Genomic DNA, 23,823 nt, shown 5'->3' on the forward strand with positions numbered 1-23,823 from the left:
TGAGCTAGCCGATCGAGTGAGCTAGCCGATCGAGTGAGCTAGCCGGTCGGACGAACCGTTCGATCGATCGACTTGAAAGGTAGGAACACTTCAGTGTTCTCAAATGCTGCAACGAAAACTTCAAAAGTTCAAATCCTCTAACACAAACACACCAGAGGAAGAAACAATCCACTCGAATAGTCCAGCCGATCGAGCCAACCGGCCGATCGAACAGGACTGTCCAATCGGATATACCAGCCGATCGAACGGGCCGTCCGATCGAACCTGCCGTTCGATCGACCAGCCCATTCGATCCATCCATACTTGTTTACTTTTCCGCGTTACTTATCGTTATGCTATCGAACTATTCAGGCTAATCTTACTCTTAGCGCTCCCTTCAATCCATAATCAATCACTGTGAGTATACTCGATCCCTTTTTGCTTTTAGCACTTTTGGGTATTACGTACGTTACTTATCAAATCACAATCAAACACAAACTATTTGAACGCTAACCGAATGCATGTGCTATTTGACTAAATGAATGCTGTTTATTATGTTTACACGTGGAATGCTATCTACCTGCCTTAGCAACATAGTACTATAGTTTGGACTCAGCACCCGTTCACACGGGGGTTGTTAAGGACAATTACTTGCATGGATTACAGTGGTAATCATGTATTGCGAACCGTCTCGGACGGTCAACCCGCAGTCGTTGGTATCGATGGTCCCATGTCGATAATTTACATGCATCGTTTTCCTCTGTGTACGTGCCTGGTTATGCGTAAACTATTCGAACTCTATATGCTATTATCAAACTTGTGTGCTCACCTTTACATTTTATGTATTGACTTTATTTTAACGTATGTGACAGGTGCATAAGTTGCTAGGATGCTTAGGCGCATGGTGATGAAATCGAGGCTAGGGAGTCTAGAAATAATAAACACTTGCCTGTAATAATTAAATCTGAGTTGTCGGGACGGAATTACTTGTCTTGTTGTTTTCTATGATAACCTGTTATTTATTTGGGACACAGTATGGGGCGTGTCATTTAAACTGAATTTATATTATAGTTGTTGTGGAAACTTCTGGACAATCTGTTTCGCTCAGTGCCGCGCCCCGATGATTCCGCCATCGGTTGGGGTGTGACATTGTCGATTGTCGAACATATGGAATTCATTTATTCAGTTATATGTCGAATTCATTTATTCACAGCAGGATTGATTTTCATCTTTTCGATTTCAATTATATATGTTGAATTCATTTAACATTTATTTAGTTAACTTATGTTGATTTCGGATTTCAGTTCATTTATGTTGTTGTCGAACATTATTTAGGCGCTAATGACTTAATGGCTCCTAAACAACCATCCGGATGGCAAAAACATCAAAAGAGGAAACGACAAGAGGAATTGGTGAAGTCACAAAATGGTGGAAGTAGAAGACGAAGAACATGTTGAAAAGCAACAAGAACAAGAACATGTTGAAGAGCAACAACAAGAAGAGCATGTTGATTATATATTTGATCCAAGAAGGTGGGAAGGACTAAATGCGGATGAGATTAAACTATTGGTCGCGAAAGGTCCTAAAAGAGATACTAGTATTGAATTTGGTCCATATGATAAATTTAATAGACGATTTTCAGCAACTATTTATACAAGAACATTATCAAACTTGGAGAAGTGTGATAGAGAATGGCTAGTATATTCGAAAGAGCTAGATAAGATGTTTTGTTTTTGTTGCAAAGTGTTAAGGCAATCAAATTGCAACTTGATGATGTGCGGGAAGCTTTGCTTGAAGTTGGAGAGACAGATAGTGATGCTGCAATTGCAGAGGAAGCATTAGCTTTAGCAGAAAATCAACTTAGTGGATTTGATTTTTTGGTATCAATTGTCATTTAGTATGAAGTGTTAAACCGGGTGAATATTGTGAGCAAAAAATTACAAGCAAAGGATATGCATCTTGAAATTGCTATTCAAGAAATAAACAATTTGATTGAGTACTTTAAGGATTATAAAGAAACAGGTTTTCCTAAAGCGATTGAAGAAGCTACGGAGATTGCTAGTGATATGGAAATTGATCCCATATTTAAAGAAAAACGTAAGATTAAAAGGAAAAAAAGAAAAGATGAGACTTCTAGTAGCGAAGAAGTTGCATTTACAGTAGAAGAGAATTTCAGAGTAAACTTTTTCTTATATATTGTGGATCAAGCTATTGCTTCTTTAGAGAAAAGATTTGAACAATTTAAATGGTACGAGGGTTTATTTGGTTTTTTGTTTCCACGTACGTTGAGGATTATTAAAGATGAAGATCTTAAGTCGTCTTGTCATCGTCTTGAAAATGCAAGCAGGTTTAAAGAAAAATCGGATATTGATGGCGAGGCACTTTATACAGAGCTTAATTTATTTCGTGACTCACTAACCAATAAATTTAGCAGTCCTGTAGATGTTTTGGAGTATATGAAAGAAGACGGTTATTCCCCAGAAGCATGCATTGCATATAGAATATTGTTGACTATTCCAGTCACTGTGGCATCTGCAGAAAGAAGTTTTTCGAAGTTGAAGTTATTGAAATCTTACCTACGATCTTCAACGTCCCAAGAAAGACTTAGTGGGTTGGCGATGATTGCTATCGAGAACGAAGTCTTAGATGATATAAACTGTGGAGAGGTGATTCAACAATTTGCTATCAAGAATGCAAGGAGAGCTTCACGAATCATTGGTTAGCTATTAGCTTATTAGTTTTTACGGTATGTCATTCATTCGAATACTATATTTTGTACTTTGTTAATTGCATTGCTTATCGAATGCTATATTTTTGTCAACCGTTCAAAGTTGTATGAAAAAACTAGTTTAAATTTTTTTATTTAGTTAAAACCTAAGGGCACGTTTTTCGAGCTCGAACAGGGTACATGAATTCTCAGGACCGGCCCTCGAGCTTTTGTTGTTGCTGTTGTTGTTGTTGTTGCCGGAGCTGCTGTCTTGCTGCTGCTGTTGTTGTTTGTCAAATGCAGCAACAATCATCCCCCAACGGTCAAAAAAACGGCTACTTCTTCATTCTTCAACGCATCAAAAACTCAATGCGTTACAAACTCAACGCGTGAATTATCTGGGCGGCGGCGGTGTTTCGGAAACTTTCACGCGTGAACTTTGTGTATCACGCTTCCACCCCGGGTCACCTTATGTGGGAGAAAAGGCCTTGATTTAGGATGTACTTGAACCTTTATCCTAAAGCCAGCACCAAGCATTCAAGTACTTTTAGTACAAGTGAAGTTTTAAGGATTAGAGGCATATATTACCACCTGTGTATTTCCCGTGAGCGATTTTCTTGGACTATATGAGCTTCTTAATTTTACTCTTGCTGGCCCGTATGCACATTGTGAGTAAGCATTTTGTATGTGATTATTATGATATTATCGTGTGTTATTGTTAAGCTTACACTATGTTTTTTTAGTACATTTAGTGAATGTTGGAACACCAAGGAAACTTTGGTTTGAAGGTTTTTTGACCGAACCAAACTCAGTTAGTTCAAAACCAAACTGAAAACCGAATTCAAGCTTGGTTCGTTTCGGCTCCAAAAATATTGATCAAACCATTATTTGTTATGGATTGGGTTAGGCCAAATAAGTCCGGGCTAAAAATGTAATTGGATCGTGTCAAATAACAAAACTTAAATCAGGGCCGTCCCTGAGAATGATATAAAAGTTTTGGGCCTCGTGCGAGACAAAAAAATTGGGCCCCCTCCCTATAATATAAATTCATCAATCATATATCAAAAAACCATAATACGACGCTAATTGTGATCAAATAAACAAAACAAAAATAGTGTAACAAAATGGTAAACTTTCATGTTTAAACAAATCGTGACACTCCTAACGTTTTTGGAAGTAAAGCTCTCGATCAAGTATTTATAATCCATACCGATTCTTTTTTATATTTCAGTGTATCACAATTATCCATATTCATAAAGTAAAGTGACTGCACAACTCAAATTAGCATTGATTAGAAACAAGAAATCCTAGTTTTATCTTACAAATAAATTGATACACCTAACATTAGTTTCAACACCCTTTGGACAAACAAAAATAACTAACATTTGAATCTTCTTTAGCAAAAAGAATTGTAATATATGTGTAAACATATCTAAATTAGTTTGGCAAGACGAACCTTGTCATACAAATAAAATAAATAGAACTAGATACTGAGTTCTTTTAAGTTTATATTGTAAATGGTTAAATGAGGAACGAGAAATAAAAAACCTACAAATTTAAACAAGTAAACATGTAAAGTTTGTTTTGTAAATTGTTAATTAGAAGAAAAAAAATCAAATAACTTACAAATTTATGAAGACCTAAATTTAAAAGTGAAAAATAAAAATTTAAACTAAAACTAAAAAGTATGAGTTTCCCCCCACAAAATTAAAACTAAAAAGTAAGTTTCTTCCAGTTAATAAAAATTAGCCAGAATTTTGAAAAATGAGAACACAAAACAGTTATGGTGGGATTCGAACCCGGAATAATCAGTTCAACACATAATTTTGGAATCCATTAAGCGAAAGGGAGAATTTATGTATTGTGTTTCTACATCATTAATAAAAATTAGCCTAGAAAACAAAAGAAATTTAAAAAATGAGAACACAAAAGACTTATGGTGAGGTTCGAACCCGGAATAATCAGTTCAACACGTAATTTCAGCATCCATTAAGCCAAAGGGAGAATTTATGTATTATGTTTCTATATCAAATTTATATATTAAAAACATATATATTTTTTAAACAATTTTGGGCCCCTAGATGCTTTGGGCCCTGCGCGGTGGCACCTCTCGCACAGGCCCAAAGCCGGCCCTGACTTAAATAACCGTTATTTGTTTTGTTTATTTAACTAGAATTGAGACCCGCCGCATTTGCGGCGGAGATTCTTTAGTTATAACTAAGTCGACTTAGGACCCTCACGTTATGTTAAACCTGTCAAACGGAAAAAAATAGACGATGTAAAAAACGTTCACCCATACACGCACGTTGCGTCGTGTTAACTCGCAAAATTTAGAACGAAACGAAAAAACGTTAAACCAAAGACACAAATTGCGATGTGTTAAGTCACAAAATTTAGAACCAAACATAAAGCGGAAAATTTGCGGAAAATGAAAACTATAAAGGATCAAAGTTGAAAGTAAAAAAAGTTGTGAGGGTAGATTGTAAAAGATAAAAAGTTTTGGGTTAAAAGTAAGAAAAAAAAAAACAAATAGTTTTGATTTAAAAGTAAGGATTAGGATCAAATACAAAGGATCCTAATTGTAAGAAGTGTAAGAAGGATTTATAGAGTGACAAGTGTCCAATAACTTTAAAAAACCCACTACACAAAAAAACCCACTACAAAAAAAAAAAAAACCTTAAACATCCACCACCACCAAAAACCTACACCCCCACCCCCACCCCCCCACATCACCCACCCTAATTTTTTTTTTTTTTTTTTTTTTTTTTTTTTTTTTTTTTTTTGCCGAGGGGGTGGGGGTTTAGGTTTTTGGGTGGGGGTGGGGGTTTAGTTTTTTTTTAGGTTTTTGGGGGTTGGGGGGGGGGGGTTAGGTTTTTTTAGGTTTTTTTTTTTTTTTTTTTTTTGGGGGGGGGGGGGAGGGGTGGGGTGGGGGGGGGTTAGGTTTTTTTTAGGTTTTTGGTGGGTGGGGGTTGGGGGGGGGGGTTTAGGTTTTTTGGGGGTTTTTTGGTGAGGTATAGTTTTTTTTTTTTTTTGCCGGGGGGGGGGGGGTGGTTAGGTTTTTTGGTTGGGGGGGGGGAGGGTTAGGTTTTTGGGTGGTGGTGGGGTGGGTGTTTAGGTTTTTGGTGGTGATGTAGTGAGTTTAGTTTTAGGTTATTGGACACTTGTCACTCTATAAATCCTTCTTACACTTCTTACAATTAGAAGCCTTTGTAGAATAACTTGACCCATATATATAATATACACCAATTAATTTTCTTTATATTTATCATGTCCGCGTACTCCCCGGGTAATCTTCAAGTACTCCGATTACTCCCAACTCTCCAGTCGGCCGACTAAGGTCCGCCTTGCGACTTTTGCAACACTACATGTAATATATGAAAAAATAAAATAAAAAATTGGAGGGCCTATTTTTGGGTGGCCCTAGGCTTTTGTTTAGAATGCTTAGCCTATTGGTCCGGCCTTGTCTGAATAATGTATATCATATGTTGAATCCCGCAAGATGACTCAGCATACACAGCTTAAAATACACTCTCTCCAGTAGGTTACGTGAATTTATACCCCTATTCCGTGTATTATGGCCACTTCATTATAACTATTTAGTTATGTAAGGTTTCCTATCACTCTGCAATCTTGATTATGTAATTATGCATGAATTTAGTGTTAGGTGGAAACTGAAGGTTTGCTTGGCAGCTTTGCATGATTTGGTTTGATAAACTTATTTGGATAGATCATAGGGATGAGCAATTCGTTCCCGGTACCGGTACCGAATTTACCGAACCGGGTACTTTTTCGGTACCGATTCGGTACCGACTTTTAACATTTTCGGTACCGGTTCGGTACCGGTATTTACCGGTTTTTACCCTCAAATACCGGTACCGTACCGGTACCAAACCGTACCGAACCAGGTATATTCGGTACCGGTACCCACTTTTGAGGATTTTCGGTACCGGTTCGGTACGGGACGGTACCGAGCTCATCCCTAATAGATCATATGCATAATATCAGAGCTAAGCTCATTCTTCCGTTTATTAGCATTCTTCTTTTGTTAAATTTGTGGTTTTTTATGGGTGATAGGTGAGTTGAATTTATACACCCACACATGACTAGTGGCGAAGCTTGAGATTTCCGTCTGAGGGGTCGAAAACGTATATAGTTAAAAAAGTATAAACCGGGAGGGGGGGAGGGGTCGGAAACGTATATAACTAAAAAATTCTATACGAAAACTACATACCGGGCACTACTGAGCGAAAAGTTCGGGGGTCGGGCCCCCCTGCCCCCACCCACAAAGCTACGCCCCTGCACATGAACCATATATTTACTTGTGTCTAATCCAGCGTAACTTGAACACAATATGTCTAATCCAGTTTCCTAAATGAATGAAACAAGATGATGGGTTGTAATTTAGATGTAAACGAGTTGGCGGGTTGTAAGCATTTGATCTTATGTATATATATATATTTTTTATTTTTTTAATTTCAAATTGCATTTTTAATCTAACAGGTTAAATAAGTTAAATTGAACATTGCCCATTTGATTAAACAGGTTAAGTAGGTCAACCCAAATTTAACATGTTTATTAGATGACCTTCAAAATACAATATACTAATTGCATGCTATTAAGCATTAATGCAAGCTTAACCGAACGGCCCCCGTGACTAACCTAGAAGATGCGGCCCCAAGTGACTCACTTCTCAGCCCAAAGCCCATTAATCCATTAGCCCATAGGCCAGAATGTCACAACCTTTTGGGCTCATGATTCACACAAAATCAGACAAAACTCTCCCTTACTCCCCAGAATACAATCTGGATCGAACCAGAATATAGAATAAGGTGTTCAGTGGTTCCTTTTTCGTGTGTTTGGTTTGATGGTTTTATTGACCAATCCAAATTCAGTTAGTTCAAAACCAAACGAAAAAACCGAATTCAAGTTTGTTTGTTTGGTTTTTTTTTTTTGTTTTTTTTTTTTTTTTTTTTTGCTCTATAAAGATTGAGTAACCATTATTTGTTACTAGATTGGGTTGGGCTAGATAAGATCTAACTAAAATTGTAAATGGATTGTGTCGAATAACAAAACTTAAATACTTATTTGTTATTTGGTTTGTTTATTCAGTTTGATCCTTATTCGTATTTTTGGAATCGGGAATCGAATACCTAATAACATCTTTTAAAGCCTATTCAAACAACTTAAGCACATTCAAATGCTACCTTCTAAAGCCCGTTCAAACAATATAAACACATCTAATTAACGCTAAGGGGCTGTTTGGCAACTTATTAATGGGTAAATGCTGAACTAGTAATAGGTCTGAATCAAGTGCTGAACCAGTAACAAGCCTGAACCATTAAGAGCCAGTATAATGCTTAACCGTTCAGAGGTAAATGTCTGATCAATTAAGATAAGAGGTGTTAACTATTCAGACTTAGTATAATACTTAACCATTCAGAGGCAAATGTCTGAATCATTCTGACATGTGTTTCGAAACAAACAGTCTGAACCATTAAATGCTGAGTTAGTAAAAGATCTGACTGGGCAGGAGATAAGGGAAATCGAAGGTCAACATCAGGGTACTTCTCCTTGGTTGGTGGAAACCTTGTTACCTGGAGGAGTAAGAAACAAAAGGTGGTCGCTCTGTCGAGTGCAGAAACAGAGTTCAGAGGCATAGCTCGAGGGTTAAGCGAAGTTCTTTGGATCAGGAAACTTCTAGAAGACATTGATTTCTCCCAAAGGGCAGCACCCAGTAAAATTATGCGCGACAATACAGCTGCAATACAAATCTCAGAAAATCCAGTTCAGCATGATCGCATGAAACATGTATAGGTAGATCGACATTTCATCAAGGAAAAACTGGAGGAAAGGATCATAGAGCTTCCGTATATATCATCAAAAGATCAGCTCGCGGATATTCTTACAAAAGCAGTCAACAGAAATGCGTTTAATAGCTGTTTGAGCAATTTAAGTATTGGAGATCCCACTGCTCAACTTGAGGGGAGTGTCAGAAAGAAGGAAACAAATAGTATAGGGGCTAGTGTGTAATATGGTGGACTATATAAACATCATCTTTGTATAACCCTAATTTTGTAATATACAATTAAATACAAAAAATTTCCCAACAACAGTATTTTTTCTCTATGCCAAACAACAATTCTGCATAACACTATCATGTAATCAACCATGCGGTGTTTTTTATTGGTAAAAATACTATTTTGCCCTTGCTACAATATATGTCATCACCCACTTAACGAATTATTCTAACGGAATCAAATCTCAGGGACACAAGTGTGTTTCAAAGTACAGAGACTCAAGAGACGAAATTTTCATTTTAGGGACTCAACTTGACATTGGGCACTTTCTTTAGAGATGCAAATTGCAGTTTAGTTTTTTAAGTTTTTACTGCCTATCAAAATTTAAAATTCTTTGAATTCCTGAAAAAAATTGAAGAAATTCGTTACAATATTGATTATAAGTTTTTTAATTCTAATATAAATTTTGCGAACAAAACCCGTATAGAGAAAAATTCAGATATTATGGAACCAAAAATTCCACTTAATTATGACTTTTTTTTCTTCTTTGATCGTGGTGACGAAGCTTCATGTTCTAACTTTTTTTTGTGTTCATTGTCGCGTACCTAGGGCATGTTTGGCTAAGCTTATTTAAGTTAAAAAGAACTTTTAGGAAAATAATTTATTGACTTATGACTTTTTGAAAAGAAGTTTTTAAAAAATGTGTTTGGATTAGCTTATGGGGTGGGAAAAGCCAATAAGTTGTTTTTTAAAAAGTGTTTGGCTTAGCTTATTAATGTAAAATGACTAAAAGCTAATAAGTCAATAAGTTAGTTCAAAAAGTCACCACATTCTAACTTTTCAAAAATGACTTTTTGATGACTTTTTCTCCTTCTCAAAAAGTCATTTTGAAAAAGACTTTTGCATTTGTCAAACACTAAAACTTCTTATTGGTTTTTTGGTTAAGTCAATAAGTTGGTTAGAAAAACTTAGCCAAATATGCTCTTAAAACGGAACACCGTTGAACCCCTTTTTTTTGTTCCTACACCAACATGAAAGGCGCTATATTAAAAAATCTCTCCACAAAATATTGAACATTAGAATATATATTTCAAGATAAAATGATTAATAATAAAATTAATATAATGAAACATATTTAACACTACCTTTTGTAACGTACCACACTAGTTTTATCTCCGGTCGCGTTGCGGGCCGTTAGACCGAATATTTCTCAACCAATTTAAAAAAAAACATTATTATAGTTTTGCTATAAAAAAACGAAAACGATAGCAAGACTGTAATTTTGAGATAGGGTAAAACCGAATTTATCAGGACTAATGAGCGAGTGCTAAGCAGCTACCTGTCACAAATAAAAATTACATCAAGTCAACCAATTAAAAAAACACCTCCATGGTTTTGAAAAAAAGGTAAAACGATGGCAAGACTGTAATTTTGAACTAGGAGCAAAAGCGTAACTTTTAGCTAGGGTAAAATCGTAATTTGTCAAAAGCTAAACGATAACAATATTGTAATTTTTAACAAGAAGGTAAAATCATAATTTTTAACAGGGGGCATATTCATAATTTTAAAGTAAAGGTATAATCGTATTTTGTTCGGACCAATAGGGTGTGCCAGGCAATAGACTGGCACTATTCATTGCCCATGGAAATGGAAATGGAAATGGAAATGCAAATAACCCGATCAATGAAATATATTTTTATCAAAATTTATACAAATGATCCAAATAATCAGAAAACATTCAATAAAATATAAAACAGTCACAAATTATCAAAAGTAATTCTTTGGACCCGCACATTGTGCCGAGACATCGTTAAACCGAACCGAAAATAGATATAAAACGTTGAACCATGCACATGCGCTGTGGCGTGTTAACTAACAATTTTAGACCAAAACATAATTAATATTATCGCAGAAAATAATAATTAAGTCGAAATGGCAAGAAAACTCATGTAAAAAGAAATAATAATAATTTATATATAAATTATAGGGTTTATTAAAGTTCAAAGTAAAGTATAAGGGTTATTTTGTGTTCTTACTAATACAATATATTACATGCATTAAAGCGTATACATAGAACTGAAGAAATAAAAAAAAAAATTAGACAGTGGATGTCATATGATATTCATCCATTCATCTTATAAATGAATAGTAAAATTATGAGTAACATAAGTTGAATATATAGTTAATTTATTTAATTGGATGACTGGTATTATAAAAGTTTTAATAATAATAAGATATATATATATATATATATATGGTAAGGTTCATTTGAGAACCACCCTTCTTGCAAGAATCGTGAGAACCAATGTGAACACAAAATAAAATCTAAAAAAATCAAAAAAGCACTCAATTTTTTTTTAATATTTTTTTTTAACAAAAATCGCTATATTTAGTTACCAAAAAAAACTTTTATTTTTTTGAGTAACAGTTATCCATGCACATGTGCATACGTATCATTACTTCGACAAATTTCGTAATACGTTATCAGTAATAGACAATTGCACTTTAATTTATAATACCATCCGTAATACACTACTTTTTACATTACCAATATTCAAAATGCACATGTGCATCATTAGGTATAACCATGATATAACATGTTTTGGTATAAAAAGTTTGTGATTTTGAATGGAGAAGTATATACATGTTTTTTGGTTAGTTATATCTAGTGGTTAATGGTTTAGCTATAGTTGTTACTTTATGATGTAATATGATGATTGGATAGTATAAATGGTGTTGATATACATGTAATAAAGTGAAAATATTGGTAATGGTGTTGTATTATGGATGGTAGGAGGTAATGATATTGTATTATGGATGGTAGGAGGTAATGGTAGTGTATTATGGATGGTATGATAGATGAAAGGGAAAATGTATTCAAAGTAGTGTACCAAAACACCTTATTTCATGTTGATACATATAGATGCACATGTGCATTTCTAATATTGGTAATGTGAAAAGAAGTGTATTACATATGGTAGTGTAAATGAAAGTGAAATTGTCTAATATTTGGAATGAATTACGGAATTTGTCAAAGACATGACAAAAATGCACATGTGCATGTTTGTGTATTATGAATGGAATGATAGATGAAAGAGAAAATAGTGTATCAACACACCTTATTTCATGTCGATACATATAGATGCACATGTGCATTTCTAATATTGTTAACGTAAAAAGTAGTGTATTACACGTGGTAGTGTAAATAAAAGTTCAATTGTCTAATATTTGTAATGAATTACGGAATTTGTCAAAAAAAAAAAATGATACAAATGCACATGTGCATGGATAACTGTAACTCGAAATTAATTTTTTTTTGAAATTTTTTTATTATAAATGAAATATAGCAATTTTTCCAAAAAAAAAAAATAGTAAGAAAAAAATTTTTTTTTTGGGTGTTTTTTAGATTTTTTTTAGGTATTACTGTTTGTGTTCACACTGGTTCTCGCGGTTCTCATAATAAAGGATGATTCCTAACGGATCCTTCTCCTATCTATTATATATAATAAACAAAAAGATTTGGGCTGATGTGGCACGTTCTAAGGGCTTCTCAGGATTCATTTTGGCGGGAAAATGAGATGGTGCTCGCGGATCTCTTTTTGAGCAATCCAACCCAATAAATTCGGACCCTATGCAACCCTAATTCCTTTTCCTTCTTCCTTGAGAAGCTACTAATCTCTCTATCTCCTCACCGTTACTTCTTTTCTAAAACCCTAGAGAGCTTTCTTCTCCATTTTCCTTCATCTCCGTTCTCCATTCTGGTTCGCTATTTTCATTAGTGAAGCTGATTTCTAATTAGGGTTTCTAGATCTCATCACAAATTCCGCCCCCATCTGCTTTCTCTCTCTTTTGCCGATTCAAGAAGATGAAGGCAATGGCGATTCAAGTCGATTGGATCATGTGGTACCGGCGCTGATATGTATTGTTCTCATTCAATCGTATTTCGTTCAACGACATCAGAAGCATCAATTAATCGAATTTCATTCAATCAGTACCGTGTCTCATTCAATCTCCATCATTCAGTTTGTAATTATTACGATTTTGAAGTGTTTGTGATGAAATCCTTTTTCTCTGATCGAATCATCTACAATCCATTCTTATAATCATCAGGTATTTACTTTTCTATCTTTCATATTTCTATTAATCATAGGTATTTGATTGTTGGTGTTCTTTCGGGTGTTGCATATGAGGGACTTTTGGCCGAAGGGCTCTTCTGGATACCATCTTTTGCAAGTCCTACAACGATTGCTGGTTACTAGAGTGGATTGCGATAGATTGATGTTCTGTAAGTTTAGTTTTACGTATCCTTTTTTTCTACCTAACTATGTTCATTTATTTTGGTCAAATATTTCCTACAAGTTAAGGATTTGTTTTTGTAATGTTTTCTATGATTTTATATTGTTGATGGTGGCCTGGTCGGTAAATGTTTTATGTTACAGAACCTGATTTTGTATTCATATACGATTTGTAACAAACATAGCTTAATAGAGAAGTAGGAAGACAATGAAATCAGTTTAAGGCTTGCTCTTGGCGTTACAAACCAACCCGTTGAGACGTTTTGTGATGGAGATGCAGGTGCAAATGCAAACTCGAGGTCAACTGGTAACTATGTATTTCTTTACTCTTTAATGTTTAATTATTGTTTCTTTTCTGATTACATCTAAAGTTTAGACAATAACAATTTTTCGATTTTATATCATTCAGTATATGTATTTGGTTATTTTGCTTTTTTGGTTCTTATTAGTTTAATGTATGCTTATTTATTTTACTTTTGAAAAGTTGGAATCATGATATAACAGTATCATGTAGCCCATAGATTACATTTGTTATTATGATTACCGATTAGGAAAAGAAAAATAGGAGTCTGAGATTTGGTCACAACTCACAATGAAGTTGGAATTCAAAGGGGATTCTTGATTTTTTAGTTGTTTTGCCGATTTTCATCATCAGCTTCATTGTTCCGTTGATACAGTAAAACATTTGTAGAGAATCTCCAAAGAGCATAAGTGAAAGCATAACTGTAGTCGTACGAGGGGAAAAGTCACACGTATGAGTTTGTTCAGGTATATTTTTTTATTCATTCTAGCTTTATCGTATTTGTAAGTTGAGATGTATGAAAATGGTGTTTTTGCTACTATTGACCTCAAATTGTTGAGTTCAACATCATCAGTTGATGTATCTTAATTTTGATTTTTGAATTCACCAGTTTGTTAGTGAGTTGGTTCTGGTGGCTGTCCCCCGAGCCACCATATCATAGTCACATGGTACCATCAGTTGATGATGTATCTTAATTTTGATTTTTTTGAACTCTTAAAGGCCTCATTGTATTAACAGGTGAAGCTTCTAAATGACGAGCTCTGGATTGGTCCATAAGATTTTTCATTAGCTTTAGGATCTGCTCGAGGTAAGTAAACCTCATCTACACTTTGTGAACTTGAGGAAGTTGAACCCGTTGAGTCGTTTAGGGTAATAAAAAATATGCTAATTGGTATAAGTGGTTTGAGTTATAAATGTAGTGCTTATTGAATTGATGTTTCAGTGGTTTGATTGAATGAATTATTATGTTTGAGTCAGTGTACAGATGCATGCTTACGTAACATTTATTATGTGTTTTAGGTTTGATTTGTATTTTCGCAAGAATCCGTTTGGTGGTGAGTACACTGTTTTTGCTGGACTTGAAGAGTGCGTAAGGTTCATCGCAAATTTTAAATACTTAAAGGAAGAAATTACGTTTCTTCGAGAGACTTTATCTCCTACATGTGAGGTAATCATCAAACCAGATGAGTTAAAAGCACTAAAATAGTCTATGACTTTATTCACATTAAATACATATCGAAGTTAGATTTATTGCTTTACTATGGTGTTATGATCTAGACATAAGTTATGGTTAAATGTTCTCTAACGGATACTTTTATGATGAAATAGGATGGCTTCTTTGATTATCTTCAAGGGATTGATTTTTCGGATGTTGAAGTATACGCTATTCTCTAAGGGTCGGTTGTTTTTCCCAAAGTACCGTTGATGAGAGTTGAGGGCTCTGTGGCTGTGAGTCATAACAACTGCTTCGTTCTTCAAGCTATTATTCAAAACATTTTGAAATAAAGGTTATAAATCTAAGTATTACGATTCTCTTTTATTACAGGTGGTTTAGTTACTGGAAACGCCTTTTGTAGATCTTATTAATTATGCATCACTGGTGACTACAAATGCAGCAAGGCATCGTTTTGTTGCTAGAAATGCAAAACTTCTTCTTGAATTTGGGCTACGGTGGGCACAGGTTCTTATGACATTTCTGCTTTCGTATATCATGATTATCATCAGTAGATTCAGTGTTTATCGGTGTAACTATTCTTTTTAATTTCAAGTTTAGGGCCCAGATGGTGGCATAAGTGCATCAAGGTATTGCTACATGGGAGGATTTGCTGCAACAAGGTGACATTATTGACCACATATATTCTGTCTATTATGGAGAAACATGGGTTTTATATAATTTTTCATCTTATTGGTAAATATTTTTTGTATAACAAACGCCTCGCATACGTGATGCGAGCGCATCACGCATCGGCTTTTGGAATCAAAACGCATCGGAGCGCATTGAGCATTTTAAAACCAAGGCATTAACATTTAAAAACACAAAAATACAAAACTATAGACTATGTATATTTATTTCTAATCATGGGTTTCTTCATGTGTGTGCAGGTCATGTTCAGAACTTCTCAGCATCAGTTCGAGATGTTACACGAATCAGAAAGAAACCATGGGTATATAATAAAACAAAAAACAAAATGGCAAGCGACGAGAGAAAGTATTGAATAATCTTTAAAACATTAAAAAAAACACATGAGACGTTAGATATACAAAATATAAACAGTTAATCACAACATGTTAGATATTTTGCATCACATGACTGGAAGTGATTGTTGCATTCATCACGTCATAATGCCAGGCCCAATGGGCTTCTAAGACTAGACACGGGACTGGGGCCTCCAAATTCTTAGAAAGTTTTCATATGCAGTATGTGGATTAGGCCCAAAAAATGAAAAAATTAAACCAGTTTTTAAATAAAGGCCCCAATTATTTTTAAGAAAGGCCCAAAGCCCAGTCGTTCCAATTATGCGATTAGTTGATTCGACAATAGGGTTAGCGACATAGAAGTAGCAATCCTCACCGTTCCATCGTTTTTTAGAAAATGCGCCCTTCCAATTTGATTAATCCTGATTAATCGCTAATCGGTACCCCACTGGTCGCATAGTGCCTAATGATTTTTACAACCATGCTTATGGGTCTCATGCTTTTGTTTGCTCATTTATGATTGGTGTAATTTGTAAGTCTGTTACTAATATTTTTAGTTACTAACAATATGTTGATCTGTAGGGACCTGATGAGATTATAGAAAAATCTCTCAACACTCAGAACTGCTCTCGAATATGTGAGGATTTCATTAGTGTTGTGCAGACATGGTTAAGCAAACTAAAGGTTTGCTTATGTTGTATATGTAATTTATATGTTTATATATTATCTATTTTATATAGATATATGATATCCATATATATTATTTATTTGATTTGATTCCTCTACATGTTTCAGAGACCAAGTATATTAGACCTATCGTAGTGGGGCGCGAAGATGGTGATTTTTAAGGCATGGCGTCCCATAGCGCCCGGCAACACCAATACTGCCAGCGCAATGGGGGTGATTTTGGATGTGGGCGGTATGTACATAGCGGCGTGAAGGAGGAGAGGGGTGTGGAATGTTGCTGGCATTTATGGAGGAGAGGGGTGTTAAATGAAAATAATTAATAGAAAAAGGTAATGATGGGTAGTAGGGCTGTTCATGAGTCGAGCCGAGCCGAGCTAGGGCAAGCTCGGGCTTGACTCAATTATAAACCGAGTTGGCTTGGCTCGGCTCGGATTTGAAACCGAGCTGAAAATCTAAGCTCGAGCTCGGCTTAGTTTTAAACCGAGATGCTTCGGCTCGGCTTGGTTCGGCTCGATTTTAAAAATAAAAATTAATACATAGCTCTCGTAATTCAGTATTCTAAAATATTATTCAATACTTTAAAAGAACTTATTCAAAATAAGTTCAATCTAATACATTACAAGTCAAAATTACGTTCAACAACGAAAAATAAGTTTTATATTTCAAGTAAATACAATATTTGTTCGTTAGCAAGACAATCAACCTATAAATATGTCATAGATATCAAACTACAAGCCTAAATACGTGTAAATGATAATCACTTTTTTGTAATATATGATATCTATATAAAAATAAAATATATTATAAGTAAAAGAATTTAAGCTAAGCCGAGCTGAGCAACCAAGCGAGCCAAACCGAGCCAATTTGGCTCGTCACGAGTCGAGCTAGGCTCACTTTCTAACCGAGTCGAGCCAGTAAGGTCGAGACTGGTTTCTGTCGATTTCGCTCATGTCAGGAATTACCATATTGCTGAATGAAGATTCTGTAGATGTTGCTTATATGTAATTATATTGAACAGGTTGGAAACAAAAGTTTTCTAGCTGAGAGGGGTTAATATTTCAAGCGATGTTGAAAGTGTGGTGGTGGATCATGAAGAAAAGCGAAGACGGGGATATTGGTGGCATATGATGTCTCAACTCATCCGTGTTAAGGGAGTTGTGGATCCTATAAAAGAGAAGCAACTGTTGTTGTTGAAGGACTTTTCAAAATGGGCGTCCGATCTATCATGGTTACCAGAGATAATTCGCTTCTTGCTAGAGCTGTTCCATAAGAGGTTTGTTTGCTCTTCATGTTGACTATGTAAACACAATTTGACCCATTTAACCTATTGGAGATTAAGCTTAACCAAATCAACATGTTAACATAGCGTGTTGAAATCACATTTTTCTTGTAGGCTGGCATTCAAGACGTAAGGGTAGAGGTTTTGCCAGCCGGAAAAGTTGACGTCATTCATTAATTACAAAAATATAGAAGCATAGTGACTATTGTTTGTGATGGCACGACGACTCCCCAACCTTGGCTGCAACAGACGTTGGCATGACAATTGGGGCTGGAACAGGCATTGCAATGGAGGCTGATGACTATGTCTTAATGAAAAGCAACTTTTAGAAGTGACAATTTTATGATTCGTGTAACAATGAAGTGAAATCAAGATACATGGTCTTATCAAATTTTAGAGAATGTGCTTCTCTTGATGTTAAAACGGGTCCTGCAGGTAAACTTTTACTCAAAATGGGCCGATTAGTATAACGTGCTATCTAGCAAGTGGGTAGTTGAACGGGTCTGGTTGGCTGCGTAACGGATTAAATGGTAATTTTTAGTACGGATACAAATGGGTTGAGTTGGTGTAGTCGAGAATATGTGTTCATTTTTATTGTTTTATAAATAAATGATGAATAAATAAGATTGTAATATATATTGATTGCTAAACTTAGTGAAATAGTTTTAATAACTAAAGTGATTCAGTAGGTTTTAAACCTTTGTAAAAAACTTGGATAACTTTTGACCCGATCAACTTATTTGACCTGTTTCCTTTTGAGTTGTATCGTTTTTCTTTGTATTTGTTTTATTTATACATTTAAGTATGTATTAATCATAATTCATAAATAGTTTTTAATATATGGAACTTTCTCGAGCTCAGGAAGGGTCGAGTCGGTCACAGGAAGAAGGTGACCCGTTAAGAGGAAGTGAGAGTGATATGGAAACAGATCCTTTGTGTGTTGGAAACAAATGGAATAACTCAACTTGTGAAGATGAAACAAAAGTGTACATTTTGACTTTTTGGTCATTTTTTTACTTTAGAGCTGATGTGTTTTCTGCTTTTATCAGATTATGGAATTGTCATTTATACAAGTTTTACATATTGATATTTTTTGTTCAGGAAGGTGAAGATGGCTTCTGGTGGTCAAGATTTGATATAGCCTCTTTCTCTGTCGCCACTCTCAAAACCCTAGCGCCGCACCATATTCTTCAAAAATGAGGGTGGGATGCGACATAGATGATGAGAATCCGAGTCTAGATTCGACTTGCTAGGTTTGTATTCATCTTTTAATCGTTATATATGGTTTTAGGGTTCTTACGTGTGCTTTTAATTCAGCGAGTTTATTCATATTAGAAGAAATAATGAAGAAATTGTTATTGATTGATTTTTGGGAGCCGAAATTGAGTGTCAATTTAGGGTTTGTTCTTGTGTAGAATCAACTTTGTTCATCGATCAATCATTTTGTTTTGAAATTAGTTGAAATAAGGGATTGTTTATGTGATAAACCAATGTGTGTGTAGAATATTTTGTGCAGTTGCGTGTTTCAAAAACGAAGATGAAGGAGCGGAGGTGAAAGAGAACACAAACAAGATTGAGCCGTCTTTTTTGCTGAATTTGGTATCACAAGTGATGCAGCATTGAAGTTCGGTACGTTCGAGTTGGGTCGCGTCGGGTCATTTGTTTATTAAATGTATCCCGTGTGGGAATTGAGTTTGGTTAGGATGATAAGTAGTGGAGTTCTGTTTTTCTTTAATTTCTTGATCATTCAAATGAAGCTGGTTAAATTTTTCGCATTTTTATGTCATTGAATGACACTATTTACTTAAGTTGTTATTGTTAACATCTATGAAGACATTTTTTAATTTATTATTGTATTAACAATTAATCAATGTTGTGTAAAAGTTTAATAAAATAATATGTTACATTTTAACAAAAAAAACATGTTTATTAACTAATAAAAATAAACAACCCGGGAAGCATTCCCGGGTGATAACCTAGTAAATATATATATAATAAAAGAAACCTATGAGAGGACACGTGTCGAATTCCCCATTTTTTTCTCTAATTTAGTTGATATCCTTTAGGTTTAAATATAATTTATATATTTTCTAACTGATAAGTGATAAACAATAATTATAGATAAGTTTTATTTTTTATTTTACCTATTCTTTAGGTCTAATTATTATTTATATATTTTCTAACTGATAAGTGATAAGCCATAATTGTAGATATTGTTTATATATTTTCTAACTAAATGCCCCAATTCAGTTAATTTTTTGTGGTTAAATCTGACCAAATGGACCCCACATGAGGCTACCCTCATGTGGGGTCCATTTGGTCAGATTTAACCACAAAAATTAACTGAGTTAAGGCTAAAGGACATAACTTGCAAGAGTTTGCAAATATCGAGTACGTTTTCTGTAATTATTGAAGACAAATGACACAGTTTGCAATAAGTGACACACATAAAGGACGATTTTTGCAAATTTACTCTTATTATTATTACCTCCGTGGTAAATGTATTATTAGTAATATGTAGTTCTAAAATTAGGATGTTACACAAATGAAACTACATAAAAGATAATCGGCTTATAACCTAACACTATCATGAAGTGTGATAAATGTTATCATAAAGTGTGATAAATGTGTTCTTAGAAACTATCTACCAAACTGCATAAAATACTTTTATTATTGTTGTTGTTAGTATTATTATCATTTTGCATCATATATTAACTATATTTATTTTTTTCAACCCGTGTAATACACGGGGTTGTAACCTAGTATATATATATATATATATATATATATAAAATATTTCTTCAACCTAACAAAAAAAACCATGTGAAATTCAATTCTGTGCCACATATAATCATTTGCAATATTTATCTATTTTCACACCAGAATGTAAAGTAAAGTGTGGTGGTGTGTATTGCACTTATGTAAACCAGTAACAAAACAAACTAAAATTTGAATGGTAAATAGTGAGGGGAGTACAATCTTACTAAATAACACAAAGATAATAGTTTCCTGCAGCTTTGACATTTCTAAACTAAAAAGTAAAAATAAAATAAATAATATCAAATACATGTGTGGCAAATTTATGTGGAAATAAACTCGAAAAGTTGAGATGTCGGCATCACAAAAGTGGTTAAAATTTATTTCTATATTAAATACGTGGCCCTCTGCAGAAATGACCATGTGTACTCGTTTGAGCAATAATGCCCCCATCTTTGGGTGTTTTGCGTCATGTGACAGTCCAGTCAGCATGGAGACATTATTGGGGGTTATTGCAAAAGTGGCGTAGTGCGATTAATGCCCAATAACGCCCACTCCAAGCATTAAACATTATTTTTTTTAATTAAAAACTTAAAATACTTCATTAAATTAAAAAAATACAACACTAGAAATTAAAAAAAAATCGACTAAATTAAAAAGAAATACATTAGTTTTCGTCTTCGCTTTCTTCACCCTCGCCAACTTCGTCTTTCTCGTCCTCCGTTTCTTCTTCACCCTCAGGTAGTACATACCGAACCGACCATGCGTGTTGTACCAAATCAATCGTTAACGCGGAATGGTACGGTTCGTAACGCAACTCTTGCGCATTATTCAATCTTTCGTCCATTGACGCCTGTGGGTGCTCCTCTTGAATGGCTTCTGGCACATAATTCTTGCATATCGCCTTTCCTTCGTCTTCCAAAATCATGTTGTGCATGATTATACAAGCGTACATAGCATCTCTCATTTTTTGCTTGGTCCATGCACGACAAGGATTTCTCAAATATTGCCAGCGTTGTCTAAGAACCCCAAAGCATCTCTCAATGTCTTTTCGTGAAGACTCTTGAACCTTTTTAAAGTATGTTCTTTTTTCATCAATAGGATCACTAAACGTCTTCACGAAAATCGAAAACCTAGGATAAATTCCGTCGCACAAATAATATCCATGAGGGTAGTAGTTTCCATTTGCGTAAAACGACGCTTTTGGAGCTTTGCCAGAAATCCACTCCTCTAACAACGGAGATTGTTCAAAAACATTTATATCATTGCATGACTCGACCACGCCAAAGTAAGCCGACCAAACCCAAAGGTCCTGTGAGGCAACCGCCTGAAGAATAACGGTGGGTCCTTTTTGGTCACCCCGTGTGTGTTGGCCTCGCCATGCGGTCGGGCAGTTATCCCAACGCCAATGCATGCAATCCAAGCTCCCGATCATACCAGGCAAACCATGCTCCGCCGAATGTACCTCGTAGATCTTTTGAAGGTCGTCCTATGTGGGCGTTCTAAGATAACGCGCACCATACAAATCAATAATACCTTTATAAAAAAAATACACAAACACAAACTTCAAAAAAAAATTGTAAACATTATAGTAAAGTATAGGAATTGTACCGCGACAAAAATTCTCCAAGGTGTCTAGCATTGTTTTCTCGCCCATTTTTAAATACTCGTCGTTGATGTCGGTTGTGTTTCCATAAGCAAGGATTCGTAGCACCGACGTACACTTTTGGATACCGGTAAATCCAAGTACCCCTCTCGCATCCGATTTTTGTTTAAAATAATCGTACTTGGCTTCTTCCAAGTCGTCGACTATGCGTAGAAACAACCACTTACTCATTCGGAAACGATGCCTAAAAATCTGGTTCGAAAATGTCAGCGCCTCATCAAAATAATCTTTCATCAAACGATCGTGTGCCGCACGTCGGTCTTGTTCAATATAACCTCTTTTGTTTTTTTCTGGTTCGGGGCGGCGACAATGCTTCACATATCTCACCGCTAGTTGACAAGCACTCGTAACCGCCTCTTGCTCGACCTCCTCATCGGTGGAATCATCGTCATCCGCAAAAAACTCTTTGTAGTAAAAATTTACCATGGATGAAGAAATAGGGGAAGCCATCAATTTTTATAAAATGTTAGTGGTTTTGAGAGAGTTTTGAGAGAGTTTTTATAAAATGAAGGAGTTTATATATATATATACAGGTAAAATGTTTAAAAAAAATATCAAGTAGCCGTTATACTAGCCTTTGCTAGTTTCTCATTGGCCGGTCAACCCCCATCGAAGCATGATTCAAAAACGCCAAATCGAATTTTGCCCAAAATAACGCCCGAACACGCCGGGGTGTAATGGCGTGTCGGCGTTTTCCAGCATTTTCTTCGAAATTTTTTTACAAATCACGCCCCATTACGGGCGGTCTTACAATATTATTGCTCACAGCCTGTGATTTTCTTAACGGTCGACGAATCCTTTAAATGGGCTAGTGGTGAAATTTACCATATCGGGATACACTCGTCTCCGAATCGGGGAAAATTCTCACCTAGGGCCGAAGCCCGTGAACACTCGTCCGAAGGCACGATAGTGCGGTGAGGTAAAACCCGCTCAGTTCCAGGATCGAACTAGTGATTTCCACATATTTGCCTAGTCTCTCATCATCACCAAGTGACGCAGAAAATAATGGAGAGGGGCATGAATGGAACTTGAGTCCCTTAGAACACCAAGTCTCTCCCTTAGCACTCCACCACCTCCTCATTGACGCTCAGAGCCGATGATACATGGATGGTTTGTCAAGTTGACCAATGACCACATGCAATCAACAACTTCTATGTGGCTAGGTAGGGTTGAGAATTGAGATGGATCGCAACTCGCAAATTAAGTTTGACGTTAAATCACATGTTAGTTGTTGGATTATGGATCATAAAAGTGAAGATCGACACGCATGGATTCTAGTGGATAGGTTTATTAAACAAATATGCCTCTCCACACACCATCTTCCGAACGGCTTCTCCATACAAAAATGTTGATATGATATGGAAAGACTATGGGGTATGGGGCTTGGGTTGGGGCATAGGTTGGCTGAAAACGAAAACGCCCAAGCCACCACCCCAGGGGTTTGGGTTGGGGCGTGGCCCAAGGGGCGGGAGTTTGAAGCCGGGCGTGGGGCGGGCTAGCGATCCTATGTGGCGGACTCCTATTCGCTTTGTTGGCCATGTCCTATTCGCTTTTTTTAATAAACTGCCAAGCCACGCCCCAACCCAAGCCCCGCCATACCCCACAGACACGTCGCTCACCGGTGGGGGGGGGGGGCTCGAACTCCACGTGTCAACTCATGCCCCCAACCTAAGCCCCACCATACCCCACGGTCTAAGGGGTGTGACCCCAATAGAATTAGCTAGTGATGATACACAATATGGCTACATGTTCGTGATCAGTCTTTGACTCTTTTCTCACTTCCACTTCGGTAACTTAAAATTGTCAACCAAGTAGCGTTAGTTGATGTCCCAGACTGCGGAACAAGAACAAACAAAATTGATCTGTGACACTAAACCATCTCATGACTCTTTGTATTATTAAAAAACTTGAATAAAACCTTTACACTAATCTCATATAG

General features: G+C 35.7%; 1 protein-coding gene and 1 long non-coding RNA gene across 22 annotated transcripts; both read left to right on the forward strand.

Moving 5' to 3' along the window:
* Positions 1-1,404: 1,404 nt before the first annotated feature.
* On the forward strand, positions 1,405-2,702 carry LOC110944413. Its single transcript, XM_022186078.1, has 3 exons — positions 1,405-1,677; positions 1,731-1,859; positions 1,986-2,702. Exons 1-3 carry the CDS (start codon positions 1,405-1,407, stop codon positions 2,700-2,702), a joined length of 1,119 nt encoding a protein of 372 aa, XP_022041770.1.
* Positions 2,703-12,356: 9,654 nt separating this feature from the next.
* LOC110864764 lies at positions 12,357-19,309 on the forward strand. Of its 21 annotated transcripts, none has more exons than XR_004876248.1 (16): positions 12,357-12,988; positions 13,143-13,305; positions 13,676-13,766; positions 14,038-14,107; positions 14,320-14,467; positions 14,629-14,748; positions 14,846-14,980; positions 15,074-15,135; positions 15,403-15,464; positions 16,078-16,198; positions 16,291-16,511; positions 17,201-17,455; positions 17,576-17,896; positions 18,323-18,447; positions 18,563-18,714; positions 18,964-19,309. It is a non-coding gene; the product is annotated as an uncharacterized LOC110864764 (long non-coding RNA). The 21 variants fall into 21 exon arrangements; XR_004877605.1 differs by having other exon boundaries at positions 13,690-13,766; XR_004877609.1 differs by having other exon boundaries at positions 13,184-13,305; positions 14,629-14,807; positions 14,916-14,980.
* The last annotated feature ends 4,514 nt before the right edge of the window (positions 19,310-23,823 follow it).

This window comes from Helianthus annuus, chromosome 1, assembly GCF_002127325.2.
Source record: "Helianthus annuus cultivar XRQ/B chromosome 1, HanXRQr2.0-SUNRISE, whole genome shotgun sequence".
In the NCBI taxonomy this organism is placed as follows: domain Eukaryota; kingdom Viridiplantae; phylum Streptophyta; class Magnoliopsida; order Asterales; family Asteraceae; genus Helianthus; species Helianthus annuus.